This window comes from Vulpes lagopus, chromosome 3 (assembly GCF_018345385.1).
Source record: "Vulpes lagopus strain Blue_001 chromosome 3, ASM1834538v1, whole genome shotgun sequence".
In the NCBI taxonomy this organism is placed as follows: domain Eukaryota; kingdom Metazoa; phylum Chordata; class Mammalia; order Carnivora; family Canidae; genus Vulpes; species Vulpes lagopus.
This window is the reverse complement of record NC_054826.1, coordinates 63,517,041-63,539,039: the sequence shown is the minus strand read 5'-3', so window position 1 is coordinate 63,539,039 and position 21,999 is coordinate 63,517,041. Positions and strand designations below refer to the sequence as shown.

General features: G+C 34.0%; 1 protein-coding gene across 11 annotated transcripts in view; it reads left to right on the top strand.

Moving 5' to 3' along the window:
- ADK (adenosine kinase) overlaps window positions 1-21,999 on the top strand; it is a 498,050-nt gene that overhangs the window by 327,692 nt on the left and 148,359 nt on the right. For all 11 annotated transcript variants that reach the window (XM_041748691.1, XM_041748694.1, XM_041748697.1 and 8 more), the window contains one exon: window positions 10,418-10,588. In XM_041748691.1, the coding sequence (XP_041604625.1) occupies window positions 10,418-10,588 (171 nt within the window). The remainder of the gene's footprint in view (window positions 1-10,417; window positions 10,589-21,999) is intronic.

Here is a 21,999-nt window from a genome sequence, read left to right as displayed (position 1 = left end):
AACAGTTGCTTATACCCTAAGGGTCCTGAGAACTGAGAAAGTTTCAAATTCTCTAAACTGAAGAGTTGTCCAACTCTAAAATGAATACATTCTTCTCTTAGCCTGTGAAAATGCAACAGTCCTTTTTTCTTTTCTTTTTTCAAAATAGCATTTCAGTTACAGGGGATCTAGGTGGAGTCTCAGTAAAAAGCTAATCAGATATTTTTAAATTATTTGTACAACATACGGTGCTTTGTACTGGAGCAAACATTTAAAAAGTACACTTAAGGTTACATACAGTCAGGTAAGGGAGATAAGGCAAATGCAAGTTGTTTAAAAATAAAATAGGGTGCCTGGGTGGCTTAGTCAGTTAAGCATCTGCCTTCAGCTCAGTTCATGATCCCGGGATGCTGGGATCGAGCCCCATATCAGACTCCCTGCTCATTGGGGAGCCTGCTTCTCCCTCTCCCTCTCCTGCTCCCTCTGATTATGCTTGCTTTCTCTCTCTCTCTCTCTCTCTCTCTCCCTCTCTCTCTCTATATATATATATTTTTTTTTTAAGATTTTTATTTATTTATTCATAGAGATGCAGAGAGAGAGAGAGGCAGAGACACAGGCAGAGGGAGAAGCAGGCTTCATGCAGGGAGCCTGACGTGGGACTCGATCCACTGTCTCCAGGATCACGCCCTGGGCTGCAGGCGGCGCTAAACCGCTGCGCCACCGGGGCTGCCCTCTCTCTCTATATATATATATATACACACACACACACAGTATTTATATGATATTAAATATTTTTTAAAAGTAAAAATAAAATTCTTTTGGTTATTTCATAATATTACATATTAAAGAGGTTCAAAGAGGAATGAGTGCATCTTGCTGGAAACGTAGTAAGTCTTTGTAGGATAAAATTTAGATTTCAGGGGGCCTTGATGGAGGGTCAAAATTCCAACAGGTAGAACCAGTGGGTATTTCAGATAGAAAGAACAACATAAAGACCAGAAGACTTATTTTGGGAGAAGCAAATCATTCTGTATGATTGAAGCAAGGACATATGTTGTGGAGTAATAGAGGTTACAGCTGGTTTACTGTGGAAGTTGGGAGTATTTTGTGGAGAGTTTTGAATGCTGGGGTGTGAGGCATTTGGATTTAATTTTCTAGGAAAAGAAGAGTGATTAGGGTGATTAATCTGTCAGCAGGATATAGGATGATTAAATCAAGGAAAGAACGGAGGCAGAGCTTTTGGAAAGGGAATGATGGATTTTGTTTTATGTATTTATATTTCGAAGGAAATACCAAACTGTATATCAACGTTAAAGAACGTACTTTGTTCAGCATTGCAACTAAGAGTTATAACTGTAAAACTCACCATTCATACAAAAACAAAACTTTTTAATGTTCTTCATATTACTACAGAAATAATAAAATGGAAATATTTGTGAAGTGCATATAACACGACAAATATTGTATTAAGCACTCATTTAGTTCTTATGATGACTTTGATAGTATCTACTATTCCCATTTTTCAAATGAGAACAGTGAGGCCTAGGGAAGTTACATAACCCAAAAATCACAGTTAAAGAGTAGTCAGATTGGCAAAACTGTTAAAAAATAAGTGTACTGTTGGAGTGTCTGGCTGGCTCAGTCAGTAGGACATGAGACTCCAGGTCTCAGGGTTGTGAGTTCAAGCCTGACATCGGGTATAGAGTTTGCTTAAAAATTAATAAGTGAGTAAGTATACTGGTTTGTTTAAACTCTCTGGTACTGAAAATTGATCAAATCCTATCAGATCATTTTCATTGGCTTGGACGTGGCTCCTCTCTTATTATTTTATTTTTCATATCATTCTTGATCCCTAATCCCATTCCTCTTCTCACCATGGGAACTCTAATGTGTTTGATATGACTTTTATATCCTTGAAAGAAGTATCATTTTTAGATGTGTGTTTACAGGGATCCCTGGGTGGCGCAGCGGTTTGGCGCCTGCCTTTGGCCCAGGGCGCGATCCTGGAGACCTGGGATCGAATCCCACGTCAGGCTCCCGGTGCATGGAGCCTGCTTCTCCCTCTGCCTGTATCTCTGCCTCTCTCTCTCTCTCTCTGTGTGACTATCATAAATAAATAAAAATTAAAAAAAAAAAAAAAAAGATGTGTGTTTACATTATACACAATATATAAAAGTATGAACTATGTAACTTGTCCAATCTGATGTATATATTTCTAGTTTATTGCTTTTAATCTTTATATAATAGTGGGCATTTACCACATTTTCCTTATCTTTTCCCCTAGAGATGGACTTGCAGGATGCCTAACACTGCCTTTCACTTCCAGCAAAGCTATGATTAACATCCTATGTATGTCCCCCTAAAACCTATCTTCTTTCCACTATGTCTTGCTGCCTCCTATTACATGCTTTTTCAGGGGATTATTTCAGATGGAAGAAAGGCTAACTTCTACGTTCATGGAATCGTTAAGATTGCAGGTATTTTAATCCCTAAAAAGATCAAAATATATGTAGAATGAGCGATTTCATTGGCGCTTCAAAAGGAACCATCTAGGCAGGAAGACCTAGGTAAATTATTTGGTTCCATTGATGCATTAGGTTCAGTCAGTGATAACAAGCATTTGCTAGTGCATTTGTTCTGGCTTTTTTCTTTTAGTGATTCTATTGCTGTCATTGGCATGAAGTAGTGCATATCGTAACATTGTAATTGTAAACGATTTATACATTATCTTAATGGTTGTCAAAGTCAGTATTTTTCTTGACAAGCACATAGGAACTATACTTTGTCATAATTCATATTTGATCCTCCCTCTCCTATAAGGAAATACATTTTACACTCTCTGGGAGATTTACTAAACATGTAGATCCTATTAAGGAAACATATTATTTGGTTGTTGTATTTGTTTTTTGGTTTCTCGATTATTCATTCTTTCATCCTTATTCTCTGACACGCATTACTATGGCATCTTCATCAAGCTATGGAAAACAGACTAAACATGTTCTTTAGAATAGACAACAGTGGTGTGCCTTGAAACACAGCATCTGGTACTCTCAGTCCTCTCATCATTGGTTGTCTAGGTTTGAGGGCACTCTTTGGTTGTCTAAATATTTTTCTGTTACCATACTCCCTATTTAATTTTCTTCTTTGCTGTTATGAATAGTGATTTGTATTTATCAAAGTCAACAATCTCCTATTTAGTTTTTTCCTTTTTTCAGCCATGTACTTGAAGAAGTAAAATAGACTTACTCCCAGCTGTTGATCTGCTTTTGCTCTTACTCTTGTTTATTGAATCAAGCTAATTACCATTTATAAACATCTCTTGTTTGTATAAAGATTTACTTCAAGTAATAAAATATTTTGTCTTTTAAATAATTTTTATCAGAAGAGAATTGAATATCACCAAAATTTGAAAAATAAAAAAAATATATATTATAATTACCCACAATTTTTCTACTCACATTTAACCATTTTTACTCTGTATATTCTCTTCCACTTTTTTCCTTTTGATTTAGTGTAGTTTGTAACCATACTTTGTACACACCATTTGTATGCCTTATGTATCATTTAACATTTATGTGGCGTAAACATTTTCCATTTTTCCACTTAGTTTTCATAATTATAATTTTTTCCATAATAAATTTTAAAAATTTTCAAAATATTCTCTAGAGTAGCAATGTCCAATGGAAATATAAGTCACAGATAGTTGAAAATTTTCTAGTAACCACATTGAAAAAATAAAAAGAAACAGGTAAAATTAATGATGTAGTCTATTTAATCTGTGTAAAATATTTTTCATTTTAACATGTAATTATATAAAATTACGAATTATGGGATCCCTGGGTGGCGCAGTGGTTTGGCGCTTGCCTTTGGCCCGGGGCGCGATCCTGGAGACCCGGGATCGAATCCCACATCAGGCTCCCGGTGCATGGAGCCTGCTTCTCCCTCTGCCTGTGTCTCTGCCTCTCTCTCTCTCTCTGTGACTATCATAAATAAATAAAAATTAAAAAATAAATAAATAAATAAATAAAATAAAATTACGAATTATATTTTCACATTCTTTTATTCATACTAAGCCTTTAAAATTGATGTTTATCTTAAATTTATAACAGTCGTTTCAGTCACTAAATTGTCAATGATCAAAATGAAATGTAGCTGTACCAAAACAATAAAATGATGTTTAGCAGAAAAATATTTTCCAGTTTCTATTTCTAAATGATTAAAGAAATTAAATTAAAATCAAACCCCACAGTCACATTAGTCCATTGCATGTGCCCATTAGCTACATGTGTCTTCTTACATTTAAATTAAAATTAAATAAAATTTGAAATTCAGATCTTCTGTTGAAGTTGCCACATTGTTCTTAACTAGCCACATTTTAAATGATCAACAGCCAGGTTTAAAGTAGGTGTATATGCCAATTCTTTCTTGACTATTGTTCCTCAGTCATTAAGCACATTGTTTCCAGGTTTTCCGCAAAATAAATAGTATACCAATATGTTCATGAATGAATATTTTCCCATATTTTAGATTATTTCCTTTAAAGTAGACTCTCAGAAAGAGAATTATTGGGTCAAAGAGTGTAAATTTGTTTATGGTTCCTCATGTGTATTTTCAAATTATTTTCTGAGAAAGTGTCAATTGCGCTCCCATTAGCAGTATTAATATATTAATTTTACCAGCCTTTCTTCATCACTAAAGAATCTTTCTTCCTCATGTTGTTTCTTTAATTGTTAGAAAGAAATACTTGTCTATAAATTTGTTAGTATATTACTTGTTCACTTTTAATGGAATGCTTTTTCATGTTCTTGGCTCATTTATTTATTGATGTCCTCATATTTAATTTTTAATCTATTTTTAAAGTTCTTTATAGACTACAGATATTAACCGTTTGTCATATTTACTGTCGACATTTTTTCCTGATCTTTTGTTTGCTTTTATATACCCCTCCTAGTATTGGAAGAGAATCAACTGAAGGCTTTGATTTTTCTAAGGATATCTTTAGATAATTTTCTCTCTTTAGGCTCAGAAGTCATTCCCACTCCAGAAGTTTGATATTTACTTGTTTTATTATAGATTGTCTGTGTTTTTTTAAAAAAGAAAAAGACAACTGGTTAAACTGGAATTTATATAGTTCTGTATTTGCAAGAAAGAACTTATAACTAAATTGTAAGTTCTTAACCTTTAGTCAAAATCCAGTGCTTACTCACTACTTATAGATAAAACTCAAAGGGTTACTGACCCTACGTCTACTGCTACAACTGTGTGTGAAATTTTACCCAAATAAATTCAAATAGACTGGTTTGAATTCTTGAAAATAATATCTATTTCTACCCTGTTATATTCTAATTAGAGTACTTTTTTAAATAAAAGGTCCTTTTCTGCCCAATAACTGTGTGCTTACATTTGATAATTATAAGGCATGATACTCTATGTAGCTTTAGTCCCTTTTTATTTATTTATTTATTTAAAGATTTATTTATTTATTCATTCAGAGAGAGCCAGAGAGAGGCAAAGACACAGGCAGAGGGAGAAGCAGGCTCCATGCAGGAAGCCCAATATGGGACTCAATCCCTGGTCTCCAGGATCACACCCCAGGCTGCAGGCAGCGCTAAACCACTGCGCCACTAGGGCTGCCCTTTAGTCCCTTTTTAATCAATATTTTTATATTTCGAAGAGTTACAAATCCCTAAAATTTACAATCACATGAACACGTGTGCACACACACATAAACACACACACCTCTATTCTTCAGATAATTGTTAATGGAAATAATAAAAAGAATTTGTGCTCTTAGGTAAGGACAATTAAAAAGCCCAAATGAGGGCAACCCTGGTGGTGCAGCGGTTTAGCGTCGCCTGCAGCCTAGGATGTGATCCTGGAGACCCTGGATCGAGTCCCACGTCACGCTCTCTGCATGGAGCCTGCTTCTCCCTCTGCCTCTCTCTCTCTCTCTCTCTCTCTCTCTCTGTGTGTCTCTAGGAATAAATAAATAAATAATCTTAAAAAAAAAAAAACCAAATGATTTTCCTCAATTAAGATACATACTGGTAAAGAGCAAGAAGAACAATTCCTTTCCTTATCTTTTTTTTTACTTTTATTTTTTTATTATTTATTTATTTTTAAGATTTTATTTATTTATTTATGAAAGACACACAGAGAGAGAGAGAGGCAGAGACACAGGCAGAGGGAGAAGCAGGCTCCATGCAGGGAGATGGATGTGGGACTTGAACCTGGGTCTCCCAGATCACACCCTCGTCAAAGGCAGGCGCTAAACCGCTGCGCCACCCAGGGATCCCTCCTTTACTTATCTTTTAGTATATTAAGGAATTTAATTATTTTACATCCTCCTATATAGCATCTAAACTACACCAAGAAATCCTCAGAGTAATTGGATGACAAATTTATTTACAGTTGATTCTTGAAGAATGCAGGGGTTAGGGGTACAGCACCTTGCACAGTCAAAAATGTGCATATAACTTTGACTCATCCAGAACTTAACTACTTAGTAGTAAACTCTCATTGACCAGAAGCCTTACCCGTAACATAAACAGTCTATTAAATACATAATTACAATAAATAAAGTAAGCTAGAGAAAAGAAAATGTTATTTAAAAACTTATAAGGAAGAGAAAATACATTTATAGGACTGTATTGTTTGTATTTATCAAAAAAAAAAAAATCTGTGCATAAGTGGACCTGCACAGTTCAATCTCAAACACACATATTAGATTTCTAAGCATCAAGTGTGGCTGTGCTAAAATGGTTCTTTGGCTCTGCCTTAGTCTTTCCCCATCCCTCCTACTCCGTTTTATTCTGTTTTGTTTACCTTTTTTTTTAAGATTGTATTTGTTTTTTCATGAGGGACACAGGCAGAGAGAGAAGCAGGTTCCATGCAGGAAGCCCGATGTGGGACTCGATCCCGGGTCCTCAGGATCACACTCTGGGCCGAAAGCAGGTGCTAAACCTCTGAGCCACCCAGGGATCCCTTGTTTACCATTTTAATGAATAAAATCATCTTGCCTCACATTCAATACTGATTAATATTATCAGATCTTTTAAGTGTTAGAATATGCTTTGCTTTCAGTTGCTCATAGGGACAAAGAGTAATAGGATTAACTGTTGTATAGATTGAAATCCCAAATTAGAAATTACAAAATTTTCTTGATTATATACTTTTCTAAACTAGAGCCATATAAACGATTGGCCTGTTTTTATTGTAAACCTGACACTTGAAAAAAAAAATTTCTAATGGCACTCACTGTTTTCATTTTTAGTGATAATGCAGTCTAGAATGTGTGGCCTAGCAAAGGATATAAATCTAGGAAGAAAAATTATGGTTGGCATCAATTTTAAGTCTTTGTACTAGAACAGAACACAAATCCTAAATTGTTTAAATACTAAAATATTTACTTTAAGTAAAACAAGAGACTATTCAAAAATGGGATTAGTTTAAATTGTGAATTTTCCTCGTTTAAAAGCTGATAGTTTTTTGTATATTCTTTACAAAATTAATAAAACAAAATGGAAGTTATATTGTCCACGTCACAATACTCTTGTGTTGCATTTTAAAGTAAAACACACATACACACATTTGGAATGAGGCCAGATTTAGACTCCGGGGGCATACTGTTCAGTACCTTAAATTACAATCAGATGTATTTTAGCACAGATCAAATTTTCAGTCCGAAGTTGGTGAGAAGCCTAATTATTTGACCAGGTTACTATTTGTGTAGGCCATTCTATGGCTGTCTGTGGTTAATCCACAGCTGGCAGAAGGCTAGCTCTGGGAGGTTTTTATTTCATGCTGGAGCAGTCTGGGGAGAAATGGGGGGGTGAGGAGTTTAAACACTCCTCATTAAATGAAAGACTAAAAAGCAAGTACATACTTATTACTATGGAGACAAGATGCTATATAAACTGTTCATTTTAATTCCCCAAGTGACAAAAATAGCAAAGGAAACAGCTTGGATGTTCATAGTTTGCAAGTGACATGGTAGTCGATTAAAAAAGTAAGGTGAAAACATTTAAAAAATAATGTTACCTACAACTAAGACTTGTTACCTTTTAGAACAGTTGAATATTGCTAAAGAATAAATGGATTGGGATTTTTAAATAATGAGAAAATATTATGTTATTATAATAAGGAAACATTCTTATTAGGATTTCATTAGTAATAAACAATTATACTATAAAATTCTTTCTTAATATCTCAGAGCTTATAAGGGCAATAAACCCCTTCATATCCAAGTGTACATGACTCCTGCCTCAAAATTAATTTTTTAGTATCCTCTTAATATTCAATTTGAAAGTAATAGAAAAAATACTTTTTTCTTTTTAAACTTTTTAGAGTTTACATGATGGATGTGGTTAGTCCCTCAGTTATAGTTCAACATTCCAATAGCCTTTTTGTAATTTTAAAAGAAATTTAATCCTATTAGATTAAATCTGTATGCCATAAGTACTTCCCCTTAATCATCAAATCCGGTGGCTTTCGCTCTTTTCTTTCCTACCCATTGATAGTATTGGGTACCTTTAAGTATATTCTTATAATTTCCCTTTTGGATTTCTTTGTCATCATTTCCACTGTCCTCAATTGCCTTCCTCTGATTCTTTATGTTTTTCTTTTCTGCTTTTGACTGTTATGAATTGTTGCTGTCCAGATTAACATTCTTTCAATTTTCACACAAGCTTATTAGTCCTTTCTTTTTTTTTTTTTTTTTAAGATTTTATTTATTCATTCATGAGAGACAGAGACACAGGCAGAGGGAGAAGCAGGCTCCACGCACGGGGAGCCCGACGTGGGATTCGATCCCCAGTCTCCAGGATCGCGCCCTGGGCCAAAGGCAGGCGCCAAACCGCTGCGCCACCCAGGGATCCCTAGTCCTTTCTTTCAAGGAAATCTTCATTACCCTTCATCTATCCTCACCCTGCCTGAAAGACTCCTAATGTGCCACTCAAGGCCTTTTGTGTTGTTGTTGTGGTTTTTTTTTTCCAAGTTTTTATTTATTTATTCATGAGAGACAGAGCGAGAGGCAAAGGGAGAAGCAGGCTCCCTGCAAGGAGCCGGATGTGGGACTTGATCTCGGATCCCGGGTCTTACCCTGAGCTGAAGGCAGACTCAACTGCTGAGTCACCCAGGCATCCCTGCCTTTTGTGTTCTTAACTGGCCTTTTTGACTTTATCCTCTGTTGCCCTTTGTGTAGTCAGTCTTTACTCATGCTCCATTCAAATCAATTTCCTATATAAACATCCATGTCTTTGCTTACACTTTTTTTTTTTAAGATTTTATTTACGCACTCATGAGAGACACAGAGAGAGAAAGAAGCAGAAACATAGGCAGAGGGAGAAGCAAGCTCCCTGTGAGGAGCCTGATGAGTGACTATCAGAGGACCCCAGCATTAAAACCTTAGCCAAAGGCAGATGCTCAACCAATGAGCCACCCAGGTGTCTCACTTACACTGTTTTTTATCTAGGAAGTACAAATTTTTTTTTTAAAGATTTTATTTATTAAGAGAGAGACAAAGAGAGCACAAGCAGGGGGAATAGCAGAGGGACAGGGAGATGCAGACTCTCCACTGAGCAAGAAGCCCTGCTCGATCCTCGATAAGTTATAATTAAAATATTTTTCTATTACTGAATTATTTTCTCATTATTTGAAATTTTCAAATCAGAATCTTCCCTATTTTTTTTAAAGATTGTATTTATTTATTCATGAGAGACACTGAGAGACAGACAGAGACACAGACAGATTTTATTTATTTATTCATGAGAGACAGAGAGAGAGAGAGAGAGGCAGAGACACAGGCAGAGGGAGGAGCAGGCTCCATGCAGGAAGCCTGACTTGGGACCTGATCCCAGGACTCCAGGATCATGCCCTGGGCCGAAGGCAGGCGCTAAACCGCTGAGCCACCCAGGGATTCCCTCAAATCAGAATCTTCCTAAAAACTTCACCTTAGGTGTTTCATAAGCTAACAGACTAATGATCTTAGTAAACTAACTTCATTTCTAAACTAATTTCAGTTTTTAACAAGTAGTATATTACTTACAAGAATCCAAACTATTTATAAGAAGCTAAAAGGATCCAATCTGCCTTTACGGTTTCTCTAATTTAAATGTAATCATTGTCTCAAATGAGACCTTTGAAATTTTTTTTCTTCTGTGGATTCCCAGAATTCTTTCAGTATTGATTATAGAAATCTAATATAAAATAAGTAATGGATTATATTCTGACATAATGGCACATATTAAGCATATTGTACTCAAATGATAGATTTTTCTTCTAATCAAATGCTGCTGTTTTCTGCCTTGCATTTTATACCTGTATTTTAAAGTTCATAATACATAGACTTTTGCATTTTTTATAGGTGCCTTTTATTCTGACCAAGAATGACTCTGTGGAGATGGCATTTTTAATTTCCCCTCCTTTTTTCTTTATCCAGGGCTTTTTTCTTACAGTTTCCCCAGAATCGGTATTAAAAGTGGCTAACCATGCTTCTGAAAACAACAGAATTTTCACTTTGAATTTGTCTGCACCATTTATTAGTCAGTTCTACAAGGAATCATTGATGAAAGTTATGCCTTATATTGACATACTTTTTGGAAATGAGACGGTGAGTTGCTTTTTTAAAAAATAAGTGCCTGATGTTTTTCTGGGCTTTTTTGGGTTGGGGGAGGTATTTTTTTGGTTTGTGTGTAAGTTTAGAAATAAAAACTAAAATACTTGAAAAAATATAATTGAAAATTACACAACAAAACTGCCTCAGTTTAAACCCCTCTAATTTAATATTTGTAATATTTTCTTCACTATACACTAGTTTTCTTTCATAGTAAGAAATTGGTCTTTTAAAGGATTATTGAGGTTATAATTTACATACAGTAAAATTAACTTTTTGCTGTACATTTCTGTGAGCTTTTGCAAACACATACATGACATGTAGCCATGACCACAATCAAATCACTTCTGTCAACCCTTTCAGTCAACCCTTCCCCCCCTTATCCTGATCCCTTCACATCAACTGATTTGTTTTCTGACCAGTTAAATAATGTTATCCTCTGCAATTCTCATGGATTCAGGTAAGGGACATTTGGTCTAAAATGAATGTTTATAAATTTAAATATTTATTAAAAGTGTGAGTCCATTTAATAAATTGTGAGTAAATGTTGATATATTATCATTTGTATTGAATTTTGTTATTAATATCATTTTTGCTAATATTTGTATGTTGTATTTGAAAGTGATAATATAGTTTTTTTTTAACTTTCATCGTTTTTTTTTTTACCAAGATTATACTTTCTTTTATTCAAAATTACTGGAAAGTAATTTTTTTTGCTCATATAGTATTTATAGCCTCTGTTTAACCTATAGACTTTAAACATCCATGGAACAGAAAAAAAAAAATAGAGACCTTCAGTAAATCTTCTTGTGACCTGGGCAGTATCACTTACCTTTCATGAATCTCAGGGTCTTTATGTGTAAAGTGAACATATTGTACTGGCTATCCCAGAAGTCCATTTTGACTCAAAGTCTATAACTATAACATAGTTTGATTATATTCACTAATCTTATATCCAAATAAGAAGAAAAAAAATAAAAAAATAAAATAAAAAATAAATAAATAATAAAAAATAAAAAAAAAAAACAACAAATAAGATAACTGTGTTGTCTGTATAGAATAAAATAAATTTGACCTGGACATAATTTATGAGATTACCTTGGTGATTTGTAGAAATAATATGGTCTGAATATCTTCAAAGACACTTTGAAGGATTTAAATGCTACATTTTTGATGATTCACAAACTGACATAATGGCAAGAAATAGTGGTAATGGCCTAAGTATCTGCTAGAAGTCTCATTTGATTAAAATCTACATTTCACATTTTCTTTATCTCTAGTTTTATTTTCTGAAGGAAAAAGGAAATAACTAGGAAAAGTGCTAATCTGGCCTTTTAAAATAACATGAAAGAATTGGTCATCAGTATGGTGGTGTGAGAATCCTTGGGAGAAATTGCTATATGAACTCAGTTCTTTGTTGTCAGGAAAGATCAAATGGCAATAGTTAAATGTATTCTCTGTACTTTAGAAGACAAATTCTTAAAACTCTTAAAAAGATAACTATCATTCCAAAGAATGAGCCTTTAGAATTAAACTTGAGGGAATTGAATACCATCAAAAGTTGAATACTGACTTTATAATATCAAATGACCACAATTAAGAAAGCAATGGGGAGGAGCCTTAAAAACAAAACATTGGAGCACGCAGAAAATTGTTTAATAAGAGCTCACATTTGGGGCATGTGCATGGCTCAGTTGGTTAAGCATCCAACTCTTGGTTTCAGCTCAGGTCATGATGTCAGGGTTATAAAATAGAGTCCCATATCAGACTCCTTGCTCAGTGCAAAGTCTGCTGGAGATTCTCTCTCTCCCTCTACCCCTCCCCTGACTTCTGTGTGTATGCTCTATCTGTCTCAGAATTAAAAAAAAAAAAAAGAAAAAAAACACATACACACACATTTGTGGGGGGTTTTTTTTGTTTTTTTTTTTAATTCTTTTTTTTTTAATTTTTATTTATTTATGATAGTCAAAGAGAGAGAGAGAGAGAGGCAGAGACACAGGCAGAGGGAGAAGCAGGCTCCATGCACCGGGAGCCCGATGTGGGATTTGATCCCGGGTCTCCAGGATCGCACCCTGGGCCAAAGGCAGGCGCCAAACTGCTGCGCCACCCAGGGATCCCCCACACATTTGTTAAACACGTTGAAAAAAGATAGAAAGCATTTACAGAACCAGAGAATAACACTAAAAGTTTGGCATAGATTTGAAAGAATAGAAAAGAATAGAGGCCCAGGATTATTAGGTTTGCAGAAAATGCTGATATCAAAATGGTCCTCACTTTAAAAACAAAAAACAAAAAACAAAAAAAAGCCTCCAAATGCACAGCAAGAACAAGAAAAAAAAAATTTGGACTTCATCAAAATTAAAAACTTTTGTGCATCAAAGGACACTATCAAGAAACTAAAACCTAAAGCCAGCAGAAGGAAGGAAATAATAAAGATTAGAGCAGAAATAAATTATATAGAAACTAAAAACAAAAATAGAACAGATCAGGAGCTGGTTCTTTGAAAAAATTAATAATATTGATAAACCTTTAGCCAAACTTATCAAAAGAGAAAAGAGAAAGGATACAAAAAATAAAATCACAAATGATAGAGGAAAAATAATAGCCAACACCACAGAAATACAAACAATTAGAATATGATAAAAACTATAAGCCAACAAATTGAACAACCTGAAAGAAATGGATAAATTCATAGAAACATATAAACTACCAAAACTGAAACAGGGAGAAATAGAAAGCTTGAACAGACCCATAACCAGCAAAGAAATTAAATCAAGGGACGCCTCAGTGGCTCAGCGGTTGAGTGTCTGCCTTCAGCTTAGAGCATGATCTCGGGTCCTGGGATCAAGTTCCATATCAAGCTCCCTGCATGGAGCCTGCTCCTCCCTCTGCCTGTGTCTCTGCCTCTCTCTCTCTCTCTCTCTCTGTCTCTCATGAATAAATAAAATCTTAAAAAAAAAAATGAATCAATAATCAAGAAACTCCCAACAAACAAAAGTCCAGGGCCAGATAGTTTCACAAGTGTATTTTACTAAATATTTTTTTAAAAGTTAATACCTATTCTTCTCAAACTATTTCAAAAAATAGAAAAGGAAAGAAGGCTTCCAAATCCATTCTATGAGGCCACTATGAGTGTTGAATGTTTATAATGTACACCTGAAACTAACATACTGTATGTTAACTAACTGGAATTTAAATAAAACTCAAAAAAAATAATAAAATGAAAGCCTGGAATAAGAAGAAATATTTACAAATGAAATGTCTGGTGAGGGATTAACATCCAGAATATATATCTCAACAAGAAAACAACCCAATTCATAAATTGTCAGAGGACTTTAAATAAACATTTTTCCAAAGAAGATATACAAATGGCTAATAAGCACATGAAAAGATGTTCACCATCACTAACCATTAGCGAAATGCATTTAAAAACCAAAATGAGATACCACTTGATACACATTAGGATGGTTATTTTCAAAAATATGGAGAGGAGAAACATTTTGCCAAGGAGGTGGAGAAATCAGAACATTTTTGCATTGCTGATTGGAATGTAAAATGGTACTGCTGCTGTGGAAAACAATTTGGTGGTTCCTCAAAATGTTAAACGTAGAATTATTACCATAGGATCCAGCAGTTCTCCTAATAGGCATATACCCAAAAGTCCTGAAAACAGAAATTCTAATATTTGTACACCACTATTTATGGCAGCATTATTTCCAGTCGCCAAATGAATAGATAAAATTTGGTGTATACATAAAATAAAATATTATTCAGCCTTAAAAAGAAATGAAACTCTGGTGAATAATACAACATGAATGAATTTTGCAAACATGTTAAGTGAAACAAGCCATACACAACTACTGGATTTTCCTTTAAGGACTCCACGAAAAAGGTCTCCAGGAAAAATAGGGATATTTTATTTCTAAAATGCAATGAAATGTAAAATATTTTCCTCAGGGAATACATAAAGGATTGTTTTATCTTTCTTTCTCCCCCTCACCCCCAAAACAACAATCAAATTTGTGTTTATTGGGTCGCGTGGGTGGTTCAGTTGACTAAGCATCTGCCTTTGGCTCAGGTCATGATCCCAGGGTCCACACACACACACTCTCTCTCTCTCTCAAATAAATAAATAAAAATAATAAATAAGGTCTTTTTAAAAATCTGTGCTTACTATAAATTTTCAAAATATCAACAGTTAGCAGAAACAAACTTGGCTCTTATTTTCTACCTGATACCACCTTCCGTTTTACAGAAGTTGTACACTACTAATGATGCTTTAAAACTTTCCTGATAGCCTTAATACTAAAAATTTGAAAACACCTTGTCCACCAAGGTTCTCTCTTCACATTGATCCTTGTGAGACAAGAAATGAATGAGGTGATCCCTATGATTACCTCAGCTTAGTGCTTGGAGAGAATTTCCAGGCTAAAGCACAAAATGGGGAACCCTCTGGGCAGTCTCTTTTGAATTGAGGAGATGGAACTGAAAATTTGGGAAATCTGACAGCTGGACAGCTAGAGTTTGCAAGTCAGAGTATCAGGGAGAAAAGAGCTACATAGAGAACACAGATTTGCAGAGTCCCACCCAAGTCTTCAGCTGAGAACTAATCGGTACATATTTGTCAGGAAACTGGTGAAGTTAGGAACCACCTGAAAAGATTAGGAAGAATAATCCTCAGAGTGCATGTAGAACCTGTAATCATTCTTGTTCTGTGAGCCAGAGTAAATAACCCCATAATTCATGGGGCTCCAGATAGAGTACTCAGAACACTAATGCAGCAAATTAGACTAGAGTAGAAGATATTGCGGTTCCTCTCCTAGCAGTATTATTCCAATATAATTTAACCACCTGTATGTAATGGACAAATTCCTTGAAAAACATACGGTAACCAAAGCACACTCAAGAAAAACTAGAAATGGGGCTATTCAGGTTATCTATTAAAGAAATTGAATTTTTAGTTAAAAACCTTTCCCACAAAGAAAATCCTAGTGCCAAATTGCTGCGAACACAAATTTAAGGAAGAAATAATAACAGTGCTGTTATACAAACTATCTCAAACTGTTGAAGAAGAAATCGTACCAAATCAAAGAATTAAAAAGCTACAGACCAATATCCCTCATAAAAATAGATGCAAAAATTATTAAGATAATTTCAGCAAATCAAACCCAACAATATATAGAAAGGATAATCATGACCAGAAATGCAGAAATCAATTAATATGATCCACCTTAGTAAAACTGAGAAGAAAACATGATCATCTGAATAGAGACAGAGAAAACAATTGATGAAATCCAACATCCATTCCTGATAAAAAGCCCTCAGAATGCTAATAGAAGAAAACTTCTTCAGTCCAACAAAGGACATCCACAAATAATGTACAATTAACATCAGACTTGGTGATGAAAGACTGAATATTTTCCTTATAAGATCAGGAACAAAACTCTAAACTTCTATCCAACATTGTACCATGCTAATAAGGCATAAAAAACATACAGATTAGAAAGGAAAAAGTAAAATTATCTCTATTATCAAACACCGTAATTTTTTTTTAATTCTATAAAATCTGCAGAAAGCTACTTACAACTAAAAGAGTTTAACAAGGTTGTGGGGGTACAAGATAAACATACAGAAACAAATTGTATTTCTATATGTTAACAGCAAATACTCAGAAATTGGTATTAAAAATACTATTTCTGGGGCTTCTGGGTGGATCAGTTAAGTATCCAACTCTTGATTTCAGCTCAGATCATGATCTCAGGGTTACAGTGGGGCCCCACATAGGGCTCCATGCTCAGCAGAAGTCTACTTGGAATTTTCTCTTCTGAGAAGAGAAATAAATAAATAGGAATTCATTAATTAAAACATACTTTTCTGAAACCAGGGCAGGGCGCCTGGCTGGCTCTGTTGGAGGAGCATGCTACTCCTGATCTCAGGGTTGGGCAATTCGAACCTGTGTGTAGTGTAGAGATACTTAAATAAAACTTAAAAAAAATAAATGAAAAATTAAAATGTTATTTCTGATATCATAAAAATGTATGACATATTTGGGTTAAATCCAAGAAAAGATGTGCAAAGTTTGTATATACTAAACACTACAAAACATTGTTGAAAAAACTTAAAGAGAATTAAATGAAGATCAATAGCACGTTTGTAGATTTTAAGACTATTGTTAAGTATCAGTTCTCAAATTGGTGTAAAAACCCAACATAATTTAATCAGAATCACAGGAGGTTTTTTTGGTGGAAGTCAACAAACTTATTCTAAAATTCATATGGAAAAGCCCTGGACTAGAATAGCCAGGCCAACTTAAAAAAAAAACAAAATCAGAGGACCTATATTACGTGGTTTCAAGACTTACTATAAAGCTATAGCAATCAATGCATTGTGGCATTGGCGTGAAGATAGACAAATGGATCATGAAACAGAAGGGATAGTACATAAATAGACCCATAATTGATTTTTCAACAAAGTTTCAGAGGTCATTCCACAGAGAATAGTCTTTTTAACAAATCATGCTGTAGCAATTGAATATCCATATCCAAAAAAGCATACTTAGGTCCTTGCAATTCGAGTGTCCAAAATTAAAAAGTGGGACTATACCAAATATTGGCAAAATATAGAGCTAGAATTGTCATATACAGCTGGTAAGAATGTAAATATTACAACTGCTTTGAAAAAGTTTACCAGTTTCTTAGAAACTTAAATATCCACCTGCCATATGACCTTGCTAGTCCACCTTTGGGTAATTTACCCAAGAGAAATGAAATCATATGTTCCTAAAGAAACATAAACAAATGATCATAGCAATTTTATTTGGGGTTTTTTGTTTTGTTTTGTTTTGTTTTTAGCAATTTTATTTGTAATACCCAATGTCAGGAAGGAACCAAAATGTCAATCAACTGGTGACTGGATGAACAAATTATTACATATCCGTACAGTAGAATACTACTCAACTATGAAAGAAGTGAATTATTTTACATGCACCTTACATGGTTGAATCTTAGAATATATATGCTGAGTGAAAGAAGAGATGCCAGACAGAGGTATACTGTATGATTCTATTTAAATTAAATTCTCGAAAATTGAAACTAATCCATAGTGACAGTAGATCCATGGTTGCCTAGGGATAGAGATGTACTGTGAGGCAATGATCACAAACAGATGTTAGGAAAATATTGAAAATAATGGATGTGTTCCTTATCTTGATGGTAGTAATGGTTTCAGGACTTGATTCATGTGTTAACACTTACCTACCTACTTTTAATTTGTGCAGGTTAGTATATGACAATTATATCTCATAAAGCAATTTTTAAAAATATATACTGTGATTCCATTGATAATAGTTTAAAAATAGGAAAAATTATGTAGAGTCACTCAGATAAAAGGTTCCAAAGAACCAATGTTAAAATGAATAAGTACCAGTTTATTTTTTGTTAACCATGTATCAAATTTCTGTTATTTCCATGATAGATTTCCTTATATTTCGGTGGTGTTATCAAGCCAAAGGAGGAGTTCTTTGATAGTCCTGGGTTTTAATCTTAACAGACTATTAAAGATTATCATACCCCACCATTGAGTAATGCTTTAAAGTTACATATGTTTTCCACAAAAACCATCAGTTAGGGCCACCTGGGTGGCTCAGTCAGTTAAGTGTCTGCCTTTGGCTCAGGTCACAATCCAAGGACCTGGATTGAGCCCTGCTCAGTGAGGAGTTTGCTTCTCCCTCTTCCTCTGCCTCTCTCCCCTCCCCATTTGTGTTCTCACAGGTGAACTCACACTCTCTCTCTCCCAAATAAATAAATCTTTAAAAAAAAAAAAAAAAGCTGTCATTTAATCTACACAATCTGTGGCTGGTTTTTAATGCATAGAAAGTACTCCTTTTTTTTTTAGGTGGTATTGGAAGTGTTATTACAAATGTTGATCTTGTTCCTCTCTTAATTAAGTTTTACTTAACTAGCTTGCTTTGATAATATGCACTTCTCATTCCCTTGATTAAACATAACAAGAAGTTCTAAGTAAATGAGGTAGAACTCGTGGATATTAGGCTCTTCTCTAGTATACCACCTTACTTCTCCTCCCACAATGTTCTTTATTTACAAAGAGTCTATTTATTTGTTTCTAAACCTTTTTAATGCAGTTTGTCTTCATTATTAATTATTCAGTTATGTAATCTGATAAAATGTGAATACAAATAGAATGAGGATTTGTTTAATGAATGAAATTGGGGTACAAAATTCAATAAAGATCTTTTTTTTTTTTTTTTTAGATTTTCTTTATTTATTCATGAGAGAGAGAGAGAGAGGGAGGGAGAGAGACACAGGCAGAGGGAGAAGCAGGCCCCATGCAGGCACTCGATCCTGAGTCTCCAGGATCAGGCCCTGGGCTGAAGGCAGCGCTAAACCGCTGAGCCACCCGGGCTGCCCCAAGATAAGTTACTTTAAAAAACTGCTCTTGAATTAGATATGGGCATAAAAGTTATAAAATATTAAAAGAAGCAAAAATTTATAAATATCTATACCCAGAAGTAGCTTTTAAGTGTCTACAAGTTTTCACTCTGCTTAAAAAAACTGAAACTGGAAATTATAAACTATGAATCATGAATCTGGTTCTATAAGAAAGATTCTAGAATATCAGCAGACACTCAAAAATTTTGACCCTCCTTTAAATATTAGCAAATGATATATATTTATATATTAATAAAATGCATAACTTTAATCAACCTGTTGATTTATTAGTGAATTACTATTCCTTTAAATCTTCATGTGTAAAGTGAGGGATTTGTACAGAAATACTACATGATTCTTTAAATTTCCTCTTAACAGCTTAAAATGTTTTTTAAAACCTAAGCATTCATTTTCTCACACATACTAATATTTAGTAACACTGACCAATTTTATTCTAAGTCAGCAAAGTTCTTGTTCTGAAATCTAAAATAAAATGCCTATCATATTTAATTTTAGATACTCTTTTTTCATGGTTAGTATTTACAGGCTAACCTGTAGTTAAAGGCTGTAGTACCTTTTGAGTTAGATTTTTCCCATTTCTTAATCCTATTTCTTTAATCTGATTTGCCCAGAGAAAAGGATATTCTTCTCCAGGGAATATCTGAAAATATTTGGTTGGGCAAATCCAGGTGCAATGTAGAAGTGTCCACAGGAATACCTTGCTGCATTAATGTGATAAAAACAAAGTATAATTATTAAGTAATATAATTTACTTTTTTTCCTTTCTTTTCTTTCATTGTGGTAAAAAACACACAACAGAAAATTTACCATTTTTAAGCGTACAATTCAGTAGCATTAAATATACCCACAATGTTGTTCAACCAACAGCACTATCCAATTTCCAGAACCTTTTATCATCCCAAGCAGAAACTCTGCATATTTAACAATAACTCCCCACATCCCTGATAACCAGGATTCTATTGTCTGTCTCTATGAATTTGCCTCCTCTAGGTTTAAGTAGGATCACACAATAGTTGTCTGTTTGTATATGGTTTATTTCACTTAACTTAATGTTTTCAATGTTTATCCACGTAACATGTCTTTATCCATGAATTTTGTCTTTGTTTATTAAGTTATCCCTTAATAGACATTTATTTTTGCCTTTCGGTTTTTGTGAATAATGCTGCTATAAATAGTGCTGTACAGGTATCTGTTTGAGTACCTGCTTTCAGGATTTTTAGGTATTTACCTAGAAGTGGAACTACCAGATTGTATGATAATAATTCTGTGTTTAACTTTTTGAGGAACCACCAAATTGTTTTTCACAGCAGCTGCACCATTTCTATTCCCACTGGCAAAGCACAGTATTCAGTTTCTCTATATCCTTACTAACACTTATAACTTTCCCTTTTTTTGACAGTAGCCATCCTAATGGATGTAACATCTCTGTGTGATTTTGATTAGCATGGTTTACTTTTGACTGAGATTCAGAAATGCATGGAAACAAATTTCTCAAAAAATTTTAGTGACCTGTTGACATTGCATTTTATACTCTTAAACTGCACACCTGAATTTAATAATTTAAGGTAGTTTTGAAACTAGTATATAACTTCTTTAAATATCATATTTTTGTTTCTGACATTGTCAAAGTTTAAAATATTTCCCTTCAACAACAAACATTTGTTAGTAGAATCACATGTAATCAGCTTAATAAAGAACTTTCTATACACATATAATTGTATCTATTGATGCTTGCTAATGCAAGCTGCTTTGTAGTCATTATCTAGCAATACATGACTAAAGAACTTGATTATTTTTCTTGTTTTTCATTTTTATTAAATTAAGAAGTTTTTTTTTTTTTTAATAGTGTCACTTTGCAAATGGTTCTTCAGAGTAATACCTTTCAAGGCTGCATAATCACTAGATAATTAACCTGCCAGGATTAAGTACACTCAACTTTGCCTCAGGATGCTTAACTCTCAAATAAGGTCAATTATCTCATGATAATAACTGCTTTGTCAAGAATTACCACTTAATTCCACGGTGAAACGTCACATCACCCATACAATACACTTCAAGATTTTTTAAATAGTAAAATACCGCTTGAAAATTGGGCAGAAGAATTCAGCTTAATTATTTCAGACAGATTAAGAATGATAACATTCTAGATAAAACTCCCTCTCCTATACCTAGTATTTTGAATCTCACAGATGATTTCTGTTTATAAAGATTATATATTATTCTGTTTCATCAGTCCTTTTGCTGGCAATATTCCCATATCGTACATTATCTTGCAGGGAAATCCATTTTAAACCTCTTGACCCTACAGAGGATTCACTATATTAAAAATCTCTAGTATAGGCCAGGAAACTAAAATTACTCTTTCCTGAATGATGATTTGACCTTTTTTAAAAAAAATCTGTTTTATCAATGAATGAGTCACAAAACAGAGAACATAATTCTACAGTTTGTTGATGTGATTGTGTTGTTGTTGAATAGCTCTTCGATCTCATTAGGACAGTGAAATGCAGCCAAAAACAGGAATGCTACTGGCAAGAACGCATCAGGGCATTTTGAAAGAAATGTAAAATTGGCTTTAGGTATTCGAATCCATGTTTTCTAAACCTGACTAATGGCTGTCTCCTTATTAGTAAACCCTTATAATCTTTTTACCAAACCAGATGGTTATAGGTTAGGCTTTTTTTCTCTGTTTATCTTTCAGGCCGGGGCAGATTTCATTGGTATGTGTTGTTTACACTGTTAAGTCCATTTTAATCTAATATCCTTTTTAAATGATGAAAGTTAATAATTTAAAAAATAATAGTGCTTTTAATTGTCATTAACCTTTGATAAGCTCTGTCTCATCTAAATTTTTTGTCAGTTTTTGTACATCTGTAACATGGAAGATATTTGCTATTTCAATATGAAATTTGTGTAAATCTATAAATTATGTGTGAAAAT